The sequence below is a fragment of the Cheilinus undulatus genome, linkage group 18, assembly GCF_018320785.1.
Source record: "Cheilinus undulatus linkage group 18, ASM1832078v1, whole genome shotgun sequence".
NCBI classification, from domain to species: domain Eukaryota; kingdom Metazoa; phylum Chordata; class Actinopteri; order Labriformes; family Labridae; genus Cheilinus; species Cheilinus undulatus.
In genome coordinates this window covers 5904334-5925309 of record NC_054882.1, presented here as the reverse complement: position 1 = coordinate 5925309, position 20976 = coordinate 5904334, and the positions used below count along the sequence as shown (strand labels likewise).

The following is a 20976-nucleotide window of genomic DNA, read 5'->3' as shown; positions in this document are numbered from 1 at the left end:
GCAGAAATGGAAGCAGCTCGTTATTTCCAGTTTATTTTCTCTCTCTCCTTCTTTCTATCCCAGGTTGATTGCTCCTGCGAACATGGTGATCAGCAGGATGATGGTGAAGCCCGGCGTTCTGGATCAGGAAGAAGACGATCTTAGTGGAGATTTTCTTCTGTTCCCGTGCTATGCTGTCCATCTCTGGAAACTGAGAATAAAAAGACAAACAGATATGTCTTTCAGGCAGTACTCTGACAATGTGCATCAGTTCTGTTCTGCAGAAAAAAGCTCACTCTGAACACAGGAAGTAATGTGATAGACCTCCACCAAAGCTGAAGATGCATCTTTTGCACCCCTTTTAGTATTGATAAGCTCAAATTTTATTGCTTTTCAAGTTTTGAAAAACGTGGAACTGGGTTTTTATCTCTATCCCTATCGTATCTTGTTATTCAACATCAAATATCTTGTGTTCAGTTGGATATAGACTTAAAAGGATTTGCAATTCCTGCTCCAACTTTTCTGAAACAGGGGTTTGTATTTACAAAGGTGGAATGTTGTTATTTTTGATTTAGGATCAGATCGGATTGTTCAGGCGAGTTTTCACTATAACACTGACCAGCAGAGTGCACATGAGGAGTGTCCTCAGGTGTAATCTAACTCACCATGTCTGCCAGTGCAATGTACAGGAACATTCCTCCCGCGATGGCAAAGATTGCGTTGGGGGCAAAGTTGCTTCCGAGCAGGATGCCAAACACGAGACTGACGTAACATGAGACCGCCGACAGCAGGTTAAAGAAAATGGCCTGAGGGACGCTCATACCGGCGTTCAGCAGGATCACAAAGTCACCTGAGGGAGGAACAGAACAGACGGTTAAATAAAGTTATCAGAAGAACAGAGACTAAATAACCATACAGCTGAATAAATGCACCGTAGCTACCATATATTCTGCTTTTAACTTCTTAAAGCCTATTGTATCGTATTTGATACATACTTTTATGATACCTCTATCTAATCAACATGATCAATAAATTACTAAAACATTTTAAATACAATCTGATAAATTATAAAAATGCCCTTAAGTGGATTATCGGTTGCCAAAGACGCATAATGTGTCAAATGTGATACAAAAAATATTTACTGTTAGTTAAATTCTATGGAAATTGTTCTTTTTTGGGATTTCAGTAAAAGGTTAAATAAACATTTCAGTTCCAAAAACAAGTTTTTTTTCTGGCTATTATTTGTGTTTTCAGGCTTTAAAGGACAATAAAACCAAAAATGTTCTTCTTTACACCACCCTGTTTTTGTTTCATGTTTTATTATTGCTGTTTTTCTGATTTCTCTGCAGCTCAGCTCACTGTATCCTCCACAAACACCTTGTTTTTAAAGTTTCGCATTGCCCAGCCAATGTTCTGTCACTACTGAAATTTATATGGAGTACAGTAAAAAAGTTTTGGTGCAGTTCTGCGGTGTTCCAGTAGAGGTCGACAAAGATCACTCATTTTAGTTTGATTTATTTCCCTCCTAAAAGGCTTTTCTGTGGTAAGACTTTCTTTGTATTTTTTCCAGTCTGCCTCAAACTATAAGCCTGTTTGTGAAGTTAACACCAATTTCTACATTAAGATCCGACTGTTGTTTAATGCCACCAACTCAAAAGGATTACAGGATTTCTGATACATTGCATAGCATATGCTTTCTCAGAAATTCAGCTCAGGAAACAGAGCAACTTTCAAAATAAAATTTTGCATGCTAGAGCTGATTGACTGTGTAGCATGAGAAGTCGACCTGATGAAAGGTCTCATCAGGATTTTCAACAGGATGTAAGTAAACCTCACCCAGCTCATGTGGAAACTCCTCACACACGATGGCGGTGGACGTACTGAACCCCGTCAGCACAGACACGGTGAACGATGCACCAATGGCCAGACCATCTATGAAGTTGTGCAGCGCGTCGCTCAGAGTGATCATCCACGCCACCGTCTTGATGCTGGAGATCCTTTTACCACGCAGCCAGTGACACATCACACCTGACACCTGGACCTCCTGCATGAGGAGCAGAAGAGGTTAAAGCCTCTGCTGCTATTTGATTATAGCACAGAGAAGTCATAGGTAAACAGTGATGTTCTGTATGTGGATTTAGTGATGCAAAAAGATAACATGAGATGATATTTGTGTATATGTTTAAACCCAAAGTTCAAATCATCCTGAAATTTAAGGACAAAGTTAAACATTTTGTATTTGAAAAATGCAGTTTCTCAAGCATCCACAACACAAACACACCAACAATTATACGATGTAAAGTCTTCAGCCATTAAACATTCACAGTGCTGATGGAAAAAGTTAGTGAATGCCGGATTAATGACTGGTTGAACCTACTTTGACAGCTTTAACCTCAACCAAGCATTTATTTTAGCTGCTGATCACCTGCACAACATTCAAGAGGAATTCTGGATTAATAGCTCTCTTGAGGTCATATCACAGCATCTCTATTGGATTCAGGTCTGGACTCTGACTGGGCCACTCCAAAAGGGTAGGGTTAGGGTTCCTTTTAAAAAAAAAAAGAAAAAAAAAAAAAGAAAATAGCCCAGTTCTGACAAAACTGCTGCTATACTATAGCTACATCTAAGCTAATCACTACACAGGCAGGAGGCATTGCTTTCATCTTCCAGTAAAAGTAAACCCCACCCACCGCTACCAACCCATTCTCAAAATTGGTTTAATTGTTTCATATTGGAGCTCAAACTTAGACTTAAAAAAGTTAGTTTAAGGCAGTGTTTCCAACATGGCGACCTCCATCATTGGGGTTCAAAATGCCTCTGCAGAGCCAATAAGTGAAACCATGTCCATGCTTTATACAGTATTTGGTTAGAGTGGTTCATCCTGCACACATCTCAACAGAAACCATCCTAAAAACCCAAATGTTGGTAAGAGAATCACAAATCCCAGATTTCAAAGCTTCCTCCAAGTCTGGGCATCACTGTGAGGACATGTTAAGCTTTAATGGGCAAAGCGTGCCCTTCTCTTTAAACAACAAGACATATTTTCTCCTGATGAATGTGCAGCATTTGAAACTGGAATTCTTCAATTACAAATATAAAGGATGAAGTATTTGTAATGAGAAACCTGAGAGCACGGGGACCTAAACAGAGCCTCTGGGCCTCGCTTTAGAGACTCCGTGGTGACAAAATGCCTGTTTACCACAAAAGAATTACTGTGCAAAACAATCACTCACAACCTGACTGAACATGGCATGTCAGCTTCACAGATTTTAAATTTATTTTTTGGGGGTAGCATTATTTGAAAATCAAGCCCATCACACATTTCACATGTAATTCAAAGAGTCTCCCAAAAGCCCTCATATTCTGCTCCAAAATCAGTCGTAAGGTGCTAAAGATTCACTACCGGGCCCAACGTTCCAGGGGGTGGGACAGAGTCAAGGTCAGCACATGCTGACACACATGTCATTTGGAATCCAAATTTTAACCTGTTTTCATCACTTTTCCCCACCAATTAAAAAAAAAATCCAACTTAAAATCCTTTTTTTTGTCTTTTCAAAACTTTTCTACTACTTTTTTTCTGCCTGTTTTTGCCACTTCTAAACCACATCTTGCCACTCTCCACCTATTGTTGGCTCTGTTGACCCATTATTGCCAATATTAACCCCTCTTTACCACTTTGTACTCCACATTTCACAATTTGATATACCCATTTTTGCCAGTTTATATCAATTTTTCATGCCATTTCACCAAATTTCCAACTATTTTTGCAACTTTAACGCCAATTCAGCCACTTTTTAATCCCCTTTTACCACTTAATATGCCCCTTTTTGCCACTTTAACCCATTTTTACCATTTTCTGGTAATTTTTGCCACTTTTAACTAATTTTTGGCACTACCAACCCATTTCTGCTACTTTTAAAATCCAATTTCACAATGTTTCCCACCATTTTCTACCATTATTAACTATTTAAAATAGATTTTAATTCTGTTTTTAACAAAAGGATTTACCTTTTGAAGAGAGCTACTTACTACAGAAATGAATTAAAATGATATTTGTTTCTTTGATTAGAGTGGTTATTAATCAGGTTAAATATAAAGTACAACAGCTTAACTTTACAATGGACCATGATTTTGCTGGCCCCCAGTTTGGCGGGGCCCCAGAAAGCTCTCCCATTTTTCCCCTAATGGGCGGCCTTGCCTGCACATGACTATTCTTGAATGTTCATGGCTGTGTTCAGCCACCTTCAGGTACAGTGGGGATCCCCAGTCTCTGGCACCTGTATTTTGGTTGTAGCGTGCTGAAAAGGTTGAGATCCCCTGCCCTAGGCCATGCATACTCACCACATCCACCCCTCACTCCACCCTAAATGCGTGGACTTGTTTTTCTTTCAACAAATTATTTTCCCCTGGTAATCCAAGGACATCCAGAGCATGGCCGGGGTTATGCCAATCCTATTTTCCACCTGATGGTGGCCTCAGGTGGGCTTACTTGCTGTTACATGCCTCACTTCAGCCTCAGTTTTTGGCCCAAATATGCCTTAGAGTTCTGTACAGTACTGTATATATGTGATTTGAGTTCTAACAGTACCTACATTATTTCAAGCAGCCATGGGTGTAGCACAAGGGGGAGGGGGTCTCATTATGGGGGTGTTTGGGTGTTTTTCCTTGTAATTAGTGTCATTATTGATTTAAAAAATTTGATGAATTGGTCAACACACTGAAATTTGTATTAAATCCCTTCAAAAGGTCCAAAAGGTATAGCCAGGTCAGGTGAAGGTCTTTTAGCAATACCTAGAATCAGAACGAAGACCGCTGAGGGGGGCCTTCAGTTACTGTGCTCCTTTTCTCTGGAACAACCTCCCTGCAGACCTGAGGTCTATCACTACTGTGTCTTTATGTAAAACTAAACTAAAAACATCTATTCTCCAGAGCATACGAATAACTTCTCTGTATGTTTATGTGATCCGTGTGCCCTTTTTTTTCCTTTTAGGCTTCCAGTTGTTTAACTTCTGTCTTGTCTGAGGCGATTATTCACAAGCCTTCTAAAGCACAGGTGTCAAACTCAAGGCCTGGGGGCCAAATTCGGCCCGTGGAACAGTTAAATCCGGCCCGGAAGATGATCTCATATTTCTGTTCTAACTGGCCCATCAGTATGAGGTCTGCAGATTTCCTTAAGTATAAAAATGTGAACTTGTCCTTGATGATTAAAGATATCCTTGTTAAGTCATAAAATCTGAAAAAATAAGGAGTAAAAATATTTAGATAAGAAGTCAGGAATGTAGGAAAAGAAATGAATTTGTGTTTTAATTTAACATTTTCAATTTGTAACCAATTATTTTGTATATTAGCTCATATTTTCAACACAAAACGTTGACTTCATAATCCCATAGTTTGACCTTTTAGACTCACAATTCAAAATTTTGAATCATATTTTAACTTTTAATTTCATAATTACAAATTTCATTTCATATTTTGACCTGTTAAACTCATAATTTTGACTTTCTTTTTAATTTATTTGTCATTAAAAATTGTTTTTTTTTTTAATTTCAATTTCATGTTTTGACCTTTTTGAATGAATAAATTTACTTTTCTCTGATTCTGAGCCTTTAAACTTATCTTTTTAACTTCTTAAATGTCAAAATCGTTTATCATCAGTGCTAAGTTTTTTTTTTTCATATTTTATTACCGGTGAAACAAGGTTGACAGTTTATGGTTAAAAAGGTGACCCTCTTAGGCCCTCAGGTTAGTCCTGAATCCAGAATCCGGCCCCTGCTGTGATTGAGTTTGACACAAGGGATTTTTATGATTGTGGAATTGTTGATATTTTTAAACCCTCAGTGTAAAGCGCATTGAGCTTTTCTGTAATGAAATGTGCTACATAAATAAAGTTGATTGCTAGTCCACCTCTAAACACTATAAATTCAGCTCTTGACAAAGAAAAGTGAGTGCACTGTGGTTTAGTTCAGTGGTTCCCTCAGTGGGGGTCTGGACCCCCAGGGGGGTTGCGGGATGCTTTCCAAAAAACAAGGAAAAACTTAGTATGATTTAAAATCATAATTGTTGTTTAAATATATAATTAAAACAAGTTCAATTAAATATAACAACATAATTATCAAGTGATATTTGTGCTTAAATGAAAGTTAAAGTTAATAGAATAACCTAAAATATTTGTTTTGTGCATGATGCTTTGTGCAACATTGTGCACTTTATCCCCCTTGAGGGAAGGTGGGGGTCCGATCCCCGACCCCGTTATTTTGGGGGTCTCAGGCTTAAAAGTTTGGGAACCTCTGGTTTAGTTAATGGCTCTAAGGTGTTAACCTTTTCTTGCCTGGAGCATTGTGCTGTCTAAAGTGTCATACTTTTCTCTCTGTCCCGTTTGGTCACTTTTAGCATAAACAGTGTTCCTTACTGCTAACACTAATAATTCTACCATTATGACTTGACAGAGAGAGCCCCTTCCTTCCCTTCTCAACAGACCTATCCGTGAGATTCTCCAAGCTGGAGCTGCAGAGATATATGTGTTTTTGTCCTGGATTTTTTACTTGTGTGCTTCTTTTGTGAGTGTCCAGGACTCTATAAAGTCTAGTGTGTAGTTAGTGAAGGTAATTTCAGTACCAGAGTAAAAACATTGCTGGGTTTTATAGAGAAATTATAGTTCATAAATATATCAAAATGCAACATTTGTTGCTTGGCTTTCTGAGGTCCCAAAATCCTTCGCTACACCCCTGCCAGAATCTTCCTAAAAACTGCATAACAGGGACTCACTAAAATCTGCAGTGATATATTCTCAGAGTCATTATCTCCAGTCTCATGTACCTGTTCTTTATGTAAAGAGATAAAAATGTTTACACTGCATGAGTCCTGAATGTTGAGATTGTTCTCTCGGTAATCCCTGGTTAGTCTCTAAATTAGCCAACAAACAGAGCTGTTCACAGGAAGTTATACAGCAGGAATTAATGATATTGCTGTGATACAGCATTCACATTTATGGCTCTGCTATCTCACCTCATGGTCGACCCGGAGCGTCATTTTCAGAATCTTCTCCACAAAGAAGAGAATATAAAACCCTGCAAATATCCCCACAGCATTCGCCACATAGTTATCAGCTTTGGGGTCAAAACCCAGAGCCTGGGGATGAACAGAGAATGTAATGTTAGTGTTCAAAAACATTCTTTTTCTTAGCATGGTGACTGGTTTGATTTAACTCCCTCCATCTCTCACAAACCTCCGGGATGAGCTGCAGGACAGCGTTGGAGAAAAGCGTCCCGATGGCGAGGCCGATGAAGTAGGTCAGCACTTTGGGGAAGTAGGACTTCTTGGTGAAGGGGATCAGCAGGAGACCGAGCAGGGACGCCAAGTTGATGACAGTGACCGCCAGAAAGCCGTAACCCCACACTGTCAGAGCACAAAACAAGGATAAACAGTTAGTAAGAGTTCATGTTTTTAGGCGGAAGTTCATGTAGCTGATGTCTACATCCTGTCCTGATGCTGGCATGTTTGAGTTCCTTTATGACTCTGTCCCTGCTCAGATTTTAACATTTGCTGGATTTTTCTACATGGTATGTGTTCAAAACAACAAATGTACAAGATTTCACCAACAGGAAACAATCTACAAACATTTATGGTCATGTGGGCTGTGTACTAGTGACCATTTGGAGGTCATCCAATGTTTTTTGGCCCAAGTTCTGTCAATAAGGTAGGACACACGTTTCTATGAGCAAGCCTGCCCACAGAAATGACTCAGCCTCTGTAAACTAAAGGGAACAGGCCCTAAATAGACGTGTTTTAATAATAATATAAATGCATGTGGATCAGATCAGTAGTGTTGATGCTAGCCTCCTCCTGGCTAACGTCTGTCTCCTTTTGGAGAATTTATGCTGTTATTACAGCTTTGCTTTAAAATGAGCAGTGTTTTTGTTGACCCTCAGAGGCCCCCATTCTCTGGGCCCCAAGAAAGCCCTCCCACCCCCCTTATTTATGAGTGCAATGACAGTTTGTTCAGAATAGCTGAAAATAAGACACACAGTGCCTATAAAAAGTATTCACTCCCTTGGGTGTCTTGCTGGAAATAAGTCTTCTCCCAAGCTGTAGCTCTCTTGCAGACTGACGAAAATTGTCATTTTACCATCTACCTTTCCAAGCCTTCGAGGGCTGGCTGCTGAGAAGCATCCTCACAGCATGATGCTGCCACCACCATGCTTCACAGTGGGAATTGGTCTCATCAGACCAAAGAACTTTCTCCCACTTGACCATGGAGTCTCCCATGTGCCTTTAGGTGAACTCTAGTCTACATTTAATCAGAGTTTTCTTCAACAGTGTCTTTCTCTTTGCTACTCTCCCATAAAGCTTTGACTGCTGAAGAACGCTGTTCTGTTGTCTGCAGAGTCTCTCCCATCTCAGCTGCTGAAGCTTGGAACACCTTCAGAGTAGTCATAGGTGTCTTGGTGGCCTCTCTCACTAGTCTCCTTCTTGCACACTCACTCAGATCTAGGCAGATTTACACATGTGCCATAGTCCTTAATTTCCTGATGATGATTTAACTGAACTCCAGAGGATGTTCAGTGCCTTGGAATTCTTTTTGTATCCATCCCCTGACTTATACTTTTCAATAACCTTTTATTCTGAGTTGCAAGGAGTGTTCTTTTGTCTTCTTGATGTAATGATAGCCAGGAACACTGATTAACCAGTGACTGCCTGTGACTACCGCTGGAAGAGGTGGTGGCTTAGATGAAGTGACTAGCCCAGTGTTACTCAACCCTGCTTAACCAAAGAACCAAATTGTTAAAAAATACCTTTGCAAGAGCAACAATCTAAGTAGTGAAAATGGGTTAAAGTAGCAATATGAGTTAAAGTGGTGAAATGGTCAAAAAGCGGCAAACAGGTGGCAAAAAGTGGGTGAAAGTTGGCCAAAACGTGGAGAAAAAGTGTCAAAAATGAATTAAAAACTAAGTTAAAGGTGGCAAAAATTAGTAACCAAAAGGGGCAAAAGTGGCATTCAATGGCAAAAGGCTGCTTGAATGTGCAAAACGGGGAAAAATTGAAAACAGCAAAAAGCAAAAAAAAACTGGTGAAATATGGCCAAATTTGATAAAAAATGAGTTACATGTGGCAAAATTGGTCAAAAATTGTAGAAATGAGGCAAAAATGAGTGAAAAAACAGATAAAAATGGCAAAATGGTCAAAAACTGGCAAAGAAATGGCAAGAAATAGGTGAAAATTGGCAAAAATGAGGAGAAAAAGTGGCAAATATGATTTAAAAATGATTTGCAGGTGGCAAAATGGTAAAAAAAAACAAAAAATGTGGCAAACGTTGAGACTAAAAGAGAATAAATTGGACATATGTGGCAAAAATGGGAAAAAGTGGCATTCAATGGAAAAAGGCAGCTTAAATGGGTGAAAAGGGCAAAACATGGCAAAAAATGGAAAAAGAATTGCCGATAGCAAAAAACAAGACAAAAAACCCCCAGAAAAAAACAGGTGAAAAGGGGCAAAAGAAGAGGCAAACTTGGACTTAAAAAGCTGTAATAATAGATCAAAGGTGGCAAAAAGGGGGGAAAATTGCAATAAGGGCAATGGAAATATACAAACAAAAAAATAAAGGCTGAAAATTTAAGCCAACTGTACAAGAGTGGGAAACAAACTGATTAATGTTACTTGCAATGTACAGTTTCTGAGTTAAAAGTTGATCTTTTCTGGGGGAAAAATATTTCAAATCAATAAAGACATAAAAGAGCCACAAATCATCACAAAAGAGCCACATGTTGAGTATCGCTGGACTAGCCTGTAGTTGGATCAGAATGGGACATTTCTTTATTAAAAGAAATGCAAAGGGAAAAAAAAGGGAAAAAACAAAAATTTGAAATCATGTCATAAATGGGCAAAGATCTGATAAAAAAGCTCATTAATTAAACCAAAAATCCCCCATTATCACAAAAAAAGATGCATAGTGGCACATATAATATTATATAAGAATAATCATCAGAAAAGATGCTCTAAGACGAAGGTTTGCTCAACCAAATCTTGATAGTTTAATACCTACAAGACTTCAGTCAAATTTAGCCTGTATCAATCAAAGTGTTTTAGCTATTTTAACAAAATGTACCGGACAAGAAAGTGAAAACACCGCCATTAATGTTACAGATTAAAACAACCTTTATTAAAGACTCCTCTTATACTTTTAAACCTCAACAGCCAGACAACTAAAGTGTTAAAAAAAACATGTCAGTCAACAGTATTTATCCCCAGACAATAACATCAGACTTTATCAGTAATCAAATACTAAATGGGGTTAGTACTTTACATTGGTGATCTCCTTTCCTTTCATAATTGGGAAATATCCATGTTTCACACTGCCAAATTGTTGTTGCATCTATAAATACATTAAAAACATCAAATACATATTATAAAAGAAGGCAAAATTATGAGTTGAAATGCTCAAAGTACGAAATAATAAGTCAAAATCCCAATTTTAAGTTGCCATTGTGAGATGCTAAAATTGAAAATATGAAATTAAAACACAAATCAATTCATTCACTCACATTCCTGACTTTTTTCTAGTTATTTTCACTCCTTACTTTTTCAGATTGTATGACTTATTAAGGATATCTTAGGAAAATTTGACATTTTTATACTTGAAGAAATTTACAAACTGATTGGCCAGTTACAACAGAAATGAACAGAAAAGCAAAGAACTATTTTAATAAAAGTGTCATGGACATGCCTTTGAGGCACAAACTGCTTCCAAAAAAGCAGAATAATTTAATTTTACAGGCCTATGAATAGAAAAAGACAGAGAAATTTTTTTTTTCAATTTTACTGCTAAATATAGTGTACTGATAATTTATAATATATAGAAAGTGACCTAAATCTACCAGTCAGGATGGGTTTTTATACAGATATACCTAACTAACATTTTTCACAGCACAAGAAAGCTATAATAAGAAATGCCTAGGGGAGAAGTTTTATTGCATCTATTAATTAATTAAAGCAGAAGTTATTAATTTAAATGCAGTAAAACAGGCTTTATATTGGATTTAAAAACAAGTTAAGGATGTAAAAGTTTAGTATAAATGCATAAAGTGGCTATTTAGGGCTGTATTGTATTCAAAGAGTAATTATTGCAGTATAAAATCTGTACAATGACATCATAAAATAGTTTCTAAGTGTAAAAAACTGCAATAAAGCATAATAACTGCTCAATAATAGTGTTTCAAACTTCAGTAAAGCAATGATAGGCGTGTATTTTTACTCCACTGTATAAATGGTCACTAAAACGTAACAAGAGTGCTAAAATTAAAGATTTGTTTTTACTCACCGCTTGGTTTCCCAGTGGATTCTCCTCTGTTACAGAACCAGACCTCCTCTCTGAGATTAACAGCAGTAAATTCTCCAGGTTCTCCGTAGAAATGGACTGATTTTCTCCATAGAAGCGCAAAATATTCTCTAAAAACACATGTCCACTCTGGTCAGTCACATTTATACTCTGACACTTGGAAATAAAAAGCAAAAGGCCCGTTATAAAAGTATTAGAGTTCAACATCTCCGCTGTTGAAGTGGGTTTCCTTTAAATAATCTCTGTGCAGGATGAGCTCCTCTCTAACATCATGAAGTCCGGACAGTGAGGAGGCTCAGCTCAGTCCGACCCATGGCTGCACAGATCCAGATTCTGGTCCTTAAACTTTCATAGACAGAGTGTTTTTCCGTCCTGGTGAGGAGATTTCAGCAGCTCTCTGAGGATCAATCAGCTCTGATCAGGTCCAAAGATCAGCCAGCTCCGCTCCGAAGGAACAAACATGGAGCTCACCGCGTGCGCTCACTCTTTCAATGCTTTCTTTTGTGACTTTTTCACTTGGTATGCAACGAGCTCACACACACCGAAAACACACACGGAAACACACACTGAAACACACAGTGTCCTGCATGCGTGCGTGGAGGAGGTGAAAGAGAGAAAACACGCAGGATGTCCCACTGTACAGCTGTGTCTCACTCCGTTCATTTATCAAACAGCTGGGAGGGAAAAAAATCAAAAACATGAGAGCACGTGAAGGATGGTATCAAAAAGGCCGCTGTCGCCGCCTGGTGGCAGCTGTGCGTCACTGCAGGACACCTCCTGTAAACAAAGATGCATTTAATATACATCAAACTGCATTTTTATTTACACCATAATCATAGAAAACAACGTCCTCAGAGACATCCCATGCACCTCAGCCCTGCTCAGAAAATTAGCACAACACCCCAATACCAAAAAAGTTGGGGCACTGTGTAAAATGAATAAAAAACAGAATGCAACGCAAATCTCATAAATTCATATTTTATTCACAACAGAACAAAAACAACACATCAGATGTTAAACTGATACATTTAACCATTTCAAGAAAAATATTTGCTCATTCTGAATTTGACAGCAACAAAACATGTCAAAAAAGTAGGGAGGGGGCAACAAAAGGCTGGAAAAGTAAGTGGTACAAATGAAAAACAGCTGGAGGAGCCTTTTGCAACTAATTAGGTTTACTGGGAACAGGTCAGTATGACTGGGTATAAAAGGAGCATTTTAGAGAGGCAGAGTCACTTTTAACTTCATTTAAGAAATGGCTTCCTCTAGTCAGTAAAGTCTGCAGTTAAAGAGTCTGTGTTGGATGTTTTTCCTCACTGTTTTTTTTTCAAATGTAAAAGTGTCTTGTGTATTATTGAATTAGCAGAAACTTTCCCTGTAGAGTTTAGTTTCTCACAAGGGTCTGACTGTTGTCTGAGGCTTTTCTGCTCTGAGCTTTTCCTCGAAACTTCCTCCTTTATTTGGCAACAAAACATGAAGGGGAATATCTGCCTCAGCAGCTGAAACAGAATCTAGTCTCTCCTTTAAAACAGAAGCATAGCATACAAATGATTTTCTCTCATTATAAAGCTACACAGCAAAGACAGCTTCACTTTGACCCTCTGATTGTGACAGAACATGAAGCCCTGCAGCTCTCAGGTCAGTAAACGTCTCTTAAAGAGGTGATGCTGAGGGTTTCTGAGAGTTCTGAGATGCCGGTGGGACGCCAGGCATTAAAACTGACCGTCCTGTTTCTGGTGACCATCAGGAAGCCGTTAGAGCTGAAGCGTCCCGGGACGTTATCCACATCAAGCCAGACGAAGGGAGCCACTGAGTCAGAGTGAAGAGTCACAGAGAATCCTCCTGATTCATCCTCCTGAACTGTGGCCTGCAGGGAAACAAACACATGGTGTGTTCAAAGTTAAAGGCAGCATTGATGTGAAGCATTTCACAGCTTATTTTTTCTTCCTTCCTTACAGTGATGTTTGGTCTCTGGAGACCCCGAGCGTCTTTAGGTGAGGACAGGAAGTGGTGGTTGGTTGGACCTCTCTGCCCCCCGCTGCTGTCCTCCAAGTGAAAGGTGAGCAGGCAGGTGAGGCGGCTGCAGTGTCCACATCCTGCCAGCAGGGTGGCGACTGACTGTTTAAAAATAACTGCAGCACTGCTGCCGGGAACAAGGAGCAGGTCTGACTTCAGGATGCAAACTGGATCAAAATCAGTCCATGAGTACACCGTCACCTGATAGATGAAGAAATAAAACATGAGTGAAGGCCCAGCTCTTTAGAGAACACTATGCACTTAGCTAAACTATTCTCCATTGTTGTTCCCAGGGGTAGAATGAGTCTCCCAGCCACTGTTGGCTCATACTTTCCCGCTCTACTTATGGGGTTTTTGAGCACAGCTCTTTGTGAGTGACCAGCACTTTGGTGGTGAAGAAGATGTAATTGATAGAAGTGATGAGAGGTCTCCTGCTAATTATTTGTTGTTTCATTGCTATGTTAAAGTCACATATTATGAAAAATACACTTCCTCAGGCTTTTGTAACAAAAATATGTTCCCCTTGTCTGTCCACAGTCCTCCCAATACTCTCTTTGTTTGTACAAAGGGTTTTTATTTTGAAAAGCTACCAGAATGCTTCCACTATACACTGAATACACTCACTTGTACGGAGGTTTATTGAGGTAAAAATGCAGATCTGTAGGATATCTAGTGAGTTTTATTGTTCAATATACATATGAAATATTCAATCTATATCTATCCCATTAGGTGAATTTGTCTGATCATGTTGGGTTCCTTTTAAGTCTCAAGACAAACATATGGAGTCATTATTGTTGAAAAATTTACAAGTGCATTGCAATTATTTTATGGGAAAGTTGGAGAAAGAAAAACCTCACAATATTAAAATGAGTTTTGTAACACTAATGACTCCATACATAAAAACTGAAAACACATGTGCCTACATTCATATCAGCCACACTACTCATATTTTCTTTTTAGCCATGGATGGTGCTTGTTGCCCCCCAATGGAAGTTATCTGCTGCTGCAAAAAACCTCTTCAGAAAGTCTGCAAAACAGATGAGACTGTTTTTGGTATTTTACACAGTCTTTCTCTTGTTCCCTGCAGTCTGAATGCCCCATTGTGACTTATTTGTACTAAAATGTCTGCAACATAAAAGTATGCAGTAGAAAGTCTGTATTTAATCATTACACACCACAGCTCTGAGCTTCAGGTCTTCTCTCAGGTCTGAGACGGCGTAGATGAACAGCGTGTCACCGTCCTCGAAGCCCACAGGAAGGATGTCGGTGAAGAAGTCCTGGGCAAAATAGTGCAGCATTTTCCACTTTCCACCAAACTCTGCACAAACACAGACACAAATGTGAAAATTTTACACAATTTTTGCCACAGTGACCTCTTATCCACAGTTAAAATTATACTAAAATCTAATTATTACAGTAGATATACATTCACATCCATTTTATCAGTGCTTTACCTGTGAAAAAGGTAGAACACAGGAGTCAAAAACCAAACTTATCTGATAAAAAAATGATAGATGCAATAATATGCATTGTTTCACATACCAATCATTTTCTGTCTTAACCAGTCGGTGTTTGACTTTAAAAGGGGTCAGAAAATTAAGAGAAATGTCAAATAAAGTATCCAAAAGCTTCTGAAGCAACTTATTTCTGTGGCAAAAAAAGAATATTTTGTAGATATCAAAGAGGAGTCAAGAAAACAGAGGATTTTCTTATTTAAGACACAAGGAAATAGAGATTTTTGACCTTCTTTTTCTTTAAAAATTACTTTAAGGGGGCGCAGATGGCCTAATGGTTAGGTCGGGCTGCCCGGATTTAGGACGGGCCTGCAGCTCCTTTACTGCACGTCTTCCTCCCTTTCTCTCATTGTTACCAATTATATCCACTGTCCTTCCCTCTGAATAAGGCACAACAGCCCCACTAAATATCTAAAAAAAAAGGGGTCACGCTGATGGCTTGACGGCTGGGTTGTGCCCCATGTATGGATAGTTCTCTAAGCAGGCGGCATGGGTTCAAGTCTAACCTGTGGCTCCTTTCCTGCATGTCATTCCCCACCAACTCTCGCCAGGATTCCTTAAACTATTTTCTATCACAGCAGAGGGAAAAACGCCCCAAAATGATCTCTAAATACTCTAAAGATCATCCAGGTGCTATAGTTTCTCTCACCGATAGATGACCAGGAAGGAGCCTGCCAAATTTCATTAAGCTGCCAGTAGAGGGCGCCCATCGTGTGGCCTTTCCCTTTGATGATCTCACTCTGACTCCTCCGGTAAAACTCGGTCTGGGTCTTAACACACTGAGCCTGCATGACCTGCACAGAAGAGTGGGACATCAGAAATGTTAATGTGCAGGACAGTCAGGGCAGAAATTAAGCGTGTGCATTTCTCCTGTTACAAAACCTACAGGGATGAAGTTTCATGCTCTTTGAAAAAGGATGAAACAGAAAGTTTAAAAGGTTTATGTGGTCTAACCTGAGTGATGTAGAGAGTGTCTGTGTATCTTTTCAGAGCATCTGTGGAGTTGGGCAAGTTGTAGTGTAAAGCAGCCTGCAGTAACATCTGCTGGGTGCCGTCCTTGTGGTGCTGACGATGGGAGGAGAAATCACTGCTGTAGCTCCAGTCCTCTTTAGCAGACACCTGAAACATCACAAGACGGACATAGAACTGAGCACAATCTAAAAAAACTTTAAACTTTGAATTATCCGTATTCAGACTCAGCATCTCTACTGATTATTTAAGGTCTAACTGTGATTTTAAATACCATAGAGGCGTGCAAAGTTAATTTTAACTCACTGGCTGCAGGGTGGAGAAAGATGGCCAGGACTGGAAGCCGTACTCGGAGGCGAATCGTGTTCGAGGGAAATTCCTCCAATCCCAGCAGTCGTCCTCATAGTTGTAGAAATGTGTGTCTCCGTAGTGGGGGTCGTAGGGATTCTCTGCCACCCAGCCCTCCTGCTCTGATTCTGCCCCGTTTGTGGGACTGGAGACGAGGAACGGACGACTCTGATCCTCCTGGAGAGCAGAGGAAAAAGCCACCTCTAAGAGTTTTGTTTCCACAGAATTTTAACCCCTAATAAATGCATTGGCTACTCTGAGTTAATCTGGTTATTACTATTATTACTGTTATTTTTGTGAAATATAATTTGATTAAAGGAATGGTTAACTATCAATACTGCGCGGTAACCACTCATTAGACGTGCAAAAATCCTATACTGGAGTGTTTTTTCAGCTAAAAACTTCACAGGTATGTTTTGGGGACCTCTGAGACCAATATAAACTTTTCTTCCCTTTTGTTGTCACAGCCCAGTTGCAATGCATTCTAGGATATAAACAGACAATATGGCGGCGGGCTAACCGGCTAACTGCAGGAATAATCAAAAATTTATTATAAATAACTTAAAAGACATCCAATATCTGAATTACTGGTGTGGATTTAATCTTTAAAGATCCCGGAAAGTCAGACAAGTTCCAGGTTGGCTAGAAAACACTCTGTAAAAGCAAGAAAGACAAAGAAAGTTGGCATGTGAATGGCACAAAATGCAAAAAATGCATTTCGTAAAGCCTGAAGATGTGACCTATAAACACACATCCCCAGGATGTCCATATAAGGAGTTGTGTATTATTGCCATGGCAATTTAACAAGGGTGTTTACCAATGCCACTACTCCTGCTACATACCTCATACAACTTACCTTCAAAAATACTAAAATATCTCTTTAAATGTTTGACCTATAATGATTATTAGCTAAACTTTGATGCATTTATCTATTTATGGTGACAAAGAAATCACAAGAATGCTTTAATCTCTGTACGGCATCTGTAAATAGGTATTACATATACTTTCTCACCTCTTGTACTATCGCTCTGATGTTGTTCACGTACAGCGTCACGTAGTCCTTCAGGTACATCGGCTTCTGGGAAAAGGTGATGTTGAACCAGCCTGTCGCCAGCGCTGCTTCGTTTTCATTGTTTCCACTCCAGATGATAATAGAGGGGTGAGATTTTAGACGCTGGACCTGATAAATAAAACATACAACAAAACTGAGTGAACCAACTGTCACTGCAGGCTGCAAGACAATGTAAAATGCAATTAAACTTGACATTTTTTAAGATACAATTACTGAATAAAGACTATATGTTTTTTTTTATTCTAGAAAAGCAAGTCATTCATTAATTCTTCCTCAACCTCTCAAAAATATCCTGGTATGATATTTTTTAAGCAAATGATAGGAAATAAATAAAAACTACAACCACTGCCTGGCAGTTAAATGCCTCCATGAGGTTTCCAATCACCAGACAGTGATGGGTGAAGAAGAGGAAGGCTGGGGTGTTTTTATGTTGTAGTGATTTGTAGAAATAAAAAATGGTTGACCATGAGGCATAAAGACTGTGACCTCTGATGTTCAAGATCTAATTAGCTCCTCTTTAATCTGAGTAGATGTTTCTGCAAGTTTGAAGAAATCCTAAAAAGTGGTCAAGTATGGGATGTACATGGACCCTTTGACCTATGACCTCCAGAATCTACTCAGCTCATGCTTGATTGAGGGTTAACATGTTTGAAGAAAAATCAAAGAGTCCTTAGATATTGTGTCCACAAGAATGACCTGGTCTTTGGCCTGACGGACAACCTGAAAACACAACGCCCTCAGCCTCGGCAATCACCAGGGTGGAGCCATAATCAAGTCGGGGTTCACCTGTTGGATGACCTCCTCTCTCACAGTGCGGATGAAGTCGTCGTCGGTGGGATACATGGCGCAGGCAAACATGAAGTCCTGCCAAACCTGCACACACAAATGCTCGGACACTTTGAGCCTCCATCTGTTCACCAGCATGCCCATGACTCATCAAAACGTTACACAATCAAAAAACCAGGCACAGACACAGAAATGTGTCCTAAAATGGTCCCGTAGCTCTCCAGTGAGGAATTTAACAGGAACAAATGAAGGACAGACTTACTCCTGGATACAAATCTTCCCGATTTATGGGCTATTTTTCTCTAACATAAAGCTAAAAATGTTGTATCAGAATGCATGGACATTTTATGCTACAGTTTATCCAAGGGACCAAACTGAGTCAACATTTTTAAGCTGAAGGCCGAAACATATGCACGTTTTTCTCTTCCCCTATGTGCAAAATTAAGTTCTTGTAGATTTTTTTTTTTGTCACTTCTGTCACCATTATTTTATCATTGTAAAAAGTAAAGCTAGTGTAGTAGCTCTCAAATACTAAATGACCTCCTGCTTTACTGTTTGTGTTTCTGGGGTAAAATTATGCTGACAAAGGACTAGCAACATCATTATAGGATAGATGTTTATTTACCATGATTCCCAGCTCGTCACAGATGCTGTAGAAGAGATCCTGTTCGTACACGCCTCCTCCCCAGACTCTGAGAGCGTTCATGTTCGCATCGACGGCTGACTGCAACAAGTTTCTCAAACTGCAGGGCAAACGAGCAGCAGGAGGCTTCAGTTTGATTGTTTTTGTGTGTAAAACAAATTCAGGTCAAAAAGAAAACTATACCAAACTGTGATAAGAAAGGCAACAACACAAAAAAACCCACCTCTTATGATCTACACTCACACAGCGGGGGTGACACGGTCCTGGAAGGAGTGGGCCGGGATCCAGTTGGAGCCTTTGAGGAAAATTGGTTTCCCATTGATGCGGAAATAAAAGCTCAAACCTGGAGACCCAACGATCGGCTCCTGGACGAGTTCTACTGTGCGAAAATACACCTGAGGAAGACATTTTTAATCAGACATTTGTGCACATTCAATGAATGGTAAACAGCATCTAAAATGTAAAATTCAGTCTTTGCATCTCCAGTGGCTACAGATACTAAGGAATGTTAATTAACTCAAACTGCTATTTTTCTCAGAAAGTAAAAAACTGTTTCATTAGTTTGTCTTTTATGCCACAAACTAGATCTTTACTCAAAAACTCAACATGGCAATACATAATCACATGCTCCTTACTGAAGTGTGATATGGATTTTAAAGAACCAATATGGCTGCAAATACTGTAACACCAGTTTTGAAATACCCCTATAGTGCAGGTAGCAGGAAACACTTAACTGCATGATGCCGCATAGGCTTACAGTCAAAACAAACTGCTGGTGACATGGATGAGAAAGTCTAACAAGCGCTGGCATGGCTAAAAAAAGATACTAATATCATCAGGGGTTTCTTCAAAAAAACAGGGAGTCAAGTTTTGGACAAGAGTCATGCAAGTTGTGCAAAAAAAAAAAAAAAAAAGGTAAAACACTGCAGTAACACCAATATTCATCTACATGACAGAGAGGGGTCTAGCTCTAGACCACACAGACGCCCCTTTGCGGAAACAAATTCTGGCAGTTACATTTATGAAATAACCACATTGTAAAGATTACAGACAAAACTGCATTTCAAGGTTAAAGGTCACAGGTCTTATCTAGGATTAAATTATGTACAGGCCCTTTATAAAGATAGTTATGTGAATGGTGATTTCTTTAGCTTCATTAGTTTAAGCTAAAGTTAAGACTGCTTCGCTAGTTAGGTATGTGTTACTATGTAAGCCAATGTAGCTAGATTAGCTTTAGGTGAGGCTAACAGAGCGAAGGCGAGCCATCATTTGCATATCTACCTCTAAAGCAGGTCTAGCTTTAGCAAATGTAGCATAAACTAACTGACGTTTTAGTCAGGTTGGACTTGCCTTCATTACAAGTGGAAATATAATTAAGTTCCCAAAATCCAGCGACAATACTAAATATGACTGATCTTTTGATCTCAAATAAGTTTAAGTCAATCTCACATGCTTCTAAATACTCTATCTGCTGATGTTTATTTCAAATATTTTGGGATTGAATTTATGTGCCATTTGTAAAGTTAGTATTAGAACAAAATTTCATACAATTTGAAAAAGGATTGAATGATCCAGAGACAAAGGAAATACAGTAGAAACCATACATAAAAGCCATGATTTATATAAACTAAATAAGAACTGATCTATCATTTAATTTTCCAATGTTTCTTCTGGTGTCAGTAAGTTAAAATAAGTAATTTGTTCTTACTTTTTTCTGCCAGGTACACAAATCCGACAATGGTTAAAGAATCAGCCTTAGGCCAATCGGTACAATTCAACCACTTACTTTACCAACCCATTCAACCCGTTTTTGATCCCCCTCCTCACATTTGACCACTTTAGGTCCATCAATGCCAATGTTTAGCCGTTTTTAACCAACTTTTGCCACTTTTAACCCATGTATGTCGCTTTTCAATGTTTACCACTTCAAGTAAATTTGTTGATGTTTTGTCAGTTTTACTTTTTTGCCACTTTCAACCTCTGTATGCCAATTTTGCAACCTTACACCCAATTTTGCAGTTTTACACCCTTTTGTGACTTATGACACTTCTAAGCAATTTCTCACTTTATGCTAATTTATGCCATTTTCACCACGTTTAAACTACTTAAAACCCATCACTATTGTTCACCCTGCAATTTCACACCCATGTTTGCCACTTTACACCCAATTGTGCAGTATTTTACCCTTTTCCATTGTCACTTTTTACTCATTTTACCAATTTTCACAGCTTTTTGCCTCATTTTATGCCACCATTCACCTTTCTTTGCCACTTTATCCCCATGTTTGCCACTGACCTCAAGACAAAATCCTCTGATC

At 39.0% G+C, this 20976-nt stretch overlaps 2 protein-coding genes across 2 annotated transcripts; both read right to left on the bottom strand.

Annotated features, from left to right (window-relative positions):
- Positions 1-28: 28 nt before the first annotated feature.
- On the bottom strand, positions 29-11625 carry LOC121526531 (metal cation symporter ZIP14-like). The gene is made up of 7 exons (XM_041813184.1): positions 11622-11625; positions 11294-11440; positions 7205-7374; positions 6985-7107; positions 1816-2023; positions 645-829; positions 29-190 (listed from the first exon to the last, which is right to left on the bottom strand). Exons 1-7 carry the CDS (start codon positions 11623-11625, stop codon positions 32-34), a joined length of 996 nt encoding a protein of 331 aa, XP_041669118.1. The 3' UTR covers positions 29-31.
- Positions 11626-12423: 798 nt separating this feature from the next.
- LOC121526530 (beta-mannosidase-like) lies at positions 12424-20941 on the bottom strand. The gene is made up of 11 exons (XM_041813183.1): positions 20918-20941; positions 18903-19054; positions 18642-18759; positions 18017-18103; positions 17171-17338; positions 16117-16335; positions 15796-15960; positions 15491-15635; positions 14503-14645; positions 13268-13528; positions 12424-13178 (listed from the first exon to the last, which is right to left on the bottom strand). The coding sequence occupies exons 1-11, from the start codon at positions 20939-20941 to the stop codon at positions 12951-12953; spliced, it is 1710 nt and encodes a 569-aa protein (XP_041669117.1). The 3' UTR covers positions 12424-12950.
- Between the last annotated feature and the right edge of the window lie 35 nt (positions 20942-20976).

Excerpts from the sequence above, each read along its gene's own strand:
- LOC121526530 (XM_041813183.1), bottom strand. The coding sequence starts at position 20,941 with ATGGGGATAAAGTGGCAAAGAAAG. Across the intron at positions 19,055-20,917 it reads GGATAAAGTGGCAAAGAAAG|GTGTATTTTCGCACAGTAGA; the intron begins GTGAATGGTGGC and ends TGTCTTCCTCAG. Across the intron at positions 18,760-18,902 it reads GACCGTGTCACCCCCGCTGT|TTTGAGAAACTTGTTGCAGT; the intron begins GTGAGTGTAGAT and ends TTTGCCCTGCAG.
- LOC121526531 (XM_041813184.1), bottom strand. Across the intron at positions 7,108-7,204 it reads TCCTGCAGCTCATCCCGGAG|GCTCTGGGTTTTGACCCCAA; the intron begins GTTTGTGAGAGA and ends GTTCATCCCCAG. Across the intron at positions 830-1,815 it reads GGAGTTTCCACATGAGCTGG|GTGACTTTGTGATCCTGCTG; the intron begins GTGAGGTTTACT and ends TTCCTCCCTCAG.